Source organism: Delphinapterus leucas, chromosome 3, assembly GCF_059928025.1.
Source record: "Delphinapterus leucas isolate spDelLeu-1000000601 "Yukka" chromosome 3, BTC_Dleu_Yukka2, whole genome shotgun sequence".
NCBI classification, from domain to species: domain Eukaryota; kingdom Metazoa; phylum Chordata; class Mammalia; order Artiodactyla; family Monodontidae; genus Delphinapterus; species Delphinapterus leucas.
In genome coordinates this window covers 149,465,948-149,468,621 of record NC_143131.1, presented here as the reverse complement: position 1 = coordinate 149,468,621, position 2,674 = coordinate 149,465,948, and the positions used below count along the sequence as shown (strand labels likewise).

The window sequence follows — 2,674 nt, the reverse complement described above, 5'->3', positions numbered from 1 at the left end:
GCATTTTTCGGGGTCTCGTCCGCTTTGAACCATCTCTAGGCATTGGAGGCAGTGGGGGCAGCGCCAGCTCTCTGTGGACCTGACCCAGGATCCTTTTCCCAAACCCGCTCCGGCGACTTTTGCGCATCGGGAGCAGAACCCCAGCTGCGCGCGCAGGATAGGACTGAGGCTTGCCTCTCGGGCGCCTCGCGAAGCCCGCTCTCCCCGAGCTCCTGGGGGCTTGGAGAGAGACAACCCCAAGGCAAGGTAGGTGGCTCAGAGGGGGTTGGATTGGGCTTGACAGTAAAGATGCGATCTGCTTATCTTGGCAAACGTCCTTTGCTTTCTCCTTGCTTTCTAGAGCTTTGGGGGAGCTGGTGCAGAGCCAGGGGCTTGGAGGAGCAAGGCATGTATTTTCAGCTGCGCCTGAGAAGGGGAGAATTCTCTGTCACCACCAGAAAGACAACAGCCCTGAAATGTGATGACAATTGACTAGCTCGTCAGAAGACTGGGAGTCTCTGGATTGATAGCTTAGAATATGCTAAAAAGCCAGCGCTTTCCATGGGGCATTGAAGGGCCAACTGGTCCCCGTGACAGTGAATTGGAGCAAGGGAGTCAGAAGACAGTTGTAGAGAGCAAGAGGGAGCTTCCAAGGGGCTGATCTGGACTGCCAAGGGCAGGCTCCTGCCACACAATTGCTGCAGCCCTCTAATGGAATGCTGGTGAGGTCCTCCACCCAGGGGAGCAAGTAGGGCTGTGCAAGGGGCTGCCTGACCAGCGAGGACTCCCGCAGGCCTGACCAACCCCTAATCCCTGCTTAGGAAACTGAGGGGTGTCCGAGCCCGCTCTGCGCTCTCCCTCAGGAAGATGAGGACTCTGAACACCTCTACCATGGACGGCGCCGGGATGGTGGTGGAGAGGGACTTCTCCTTCCGCATCCTTACAGCCTGTTTCCTGTCGCTGCTCATCCTGTCCACACTCCTGGGGAACACGTTGGTCTGTGCTGCTGTCATCAGGTTCCGACACCTGCGGTCCAAGGTGACCAACTTCTTCGTTATCTCCTTGGCCGTGTCGGATCTCTTGGTGGCTGTCTTGGTCATGCCCTGGAAAGCGGTGGCTGAGATTGCTGGCTTCTGGCCCTTTGGGTCCTTCTGTAACATCTGGGTGGCCTTTGACATCATGTGCTCCACTGCGTCCATCCTCAACCTCTGTGTGATCAGCGTGGACAGGTATTGGGCCATCTCTAGCCCCTTCCGGTATGAGAGGAAGATGACCCCCAAGGCAGCCTTCATTCTGATCAGCGTGGCATGGACTTTGTCTGTTCTCATCTCCTTCATTCCAGTGCAGCTCAGCTGGCACAAGGCGAAACCCACAAGCCCCTCTGATGGGAATGCCACTTCCCTGGATAAGACCACCGACAACTGTGACTCCAGCTTGAGCAGGACATATGCTATTTCATCCTCCCTAATAAGCTTTTACATCCCTGTGGCCATCATGATTGTCACCTACACCAGGATCTACAGGATCGCCCAGAAACAAATACGGCGCATCTCGGCCTTGGAGAGGGCAGCAGTCCATGCCAAGAACTGCCAGACCACTACGGGTAACGGAAACCCCGTGGAGTGTTCTCAACCAGAAAGCTCCTTTAAGATGTCCTTCAAAAGAGAGACTAAAGTTCTGAAGACTCTGTCTGTGATCATGGGTGTGTTTGTGTGCTGCTGGCTCCCTTTCTTCATCTTGAACTGCATGGTGCCCTTCTGTGGGTCTGGGGAGACCAAGCCCTTCTGCATCGATTCCATCACCTTTGACGTGTTTGTGTGGTTTGGGTGGGCTAATTCCTCCTTGAACCCCATCATTTATGCCTTTAATGCTGATTTTCGGAAGGCATTTTCCACCCTCTTAGGATGCTACAGACTTTGCCCGGCGACGAATAATGCCATAGAGACGGTTAGCATCAATAACAATGGGGCTGTGGTGTTTTCCAGCCATCACGAGCCTCGAGGTTCCATCTCCAAGGACTGCAATCTGGTGTATCTGATCCCACATGCCGTGGGCTCCTCTGAGGACCTGAAGAAGGCGGAGGCGGGTGGAATAGCTGAGCCCTTGGAGAAGCTCTCCCCAGCCCTGTCTGTCATTTTGGACTATGACACTGATGTCTCCCTAGAGAAGATCCAGCCCATCACACAAAACGGACAGCACCCGACCTGAACTCCAAAATGAATCCTAGCAGACATGCTCATCCCAGAAGCTAGAGGAGACTTCTCTGGGGCTTGCTGTGAAGAAACTAAGGTGTGGTGAGACTCAGATGTCGGGCGAGCCCTCCTCTGCTGCTTCCCCTCAACACACAACTAACTACATTTTAATCTACATTCCAGTGTGTTTTCTGTGTTGTTCATAGCGAATCAAGAGGGACACAAGTGAAGCGAATGTTCATAAGGGACGTGTCTTTGGCTCCAAAATTATTTTTAGAAACTGAGCCTTATCTTAGGACTTCAGAAACGGGGCAAAGAATCAACAATGAACAGCTTCACTTAAATATTAAATCTTTCCCAGAAGGAAGTGAGAAGGGTTGAGTTTGCTGTGTACAAACAGGTGCTAACACTGGTCCAAGCAAAGTTTTCAGATTGTAAAGGTAGGTGCATGCCTTCATAAATTATTCCTAAAAAATAATTGAGCCTTACAGTAGGAATGGGAT

General features: G+C 52.5%; 1 protein-coding gene across 1 annotated transcript; it reads left to right on the top strand.

The window, feature by feature from the left end:
* Nucleotides 1-690: 690 nt before the first annotated feature.
* On the top strand, nt 691-2,190 carry DRD1 (dopamine receptor D1). The gene is made up of 2 exons (XM_089908546.1): nt 691-701; nt 801-2,190. Exons 1-2 carry the CDS (start codon nt 691-693, stop codon nt 2,185-2,187), a joined length of 1,398 nt encoding a protein of 465 aa, XP_089764672.1. The 3' UTR covers nt 2,188-2,190.
* Nucleotides 2,191-2,674: the final 484 nt, after the last annotated feature.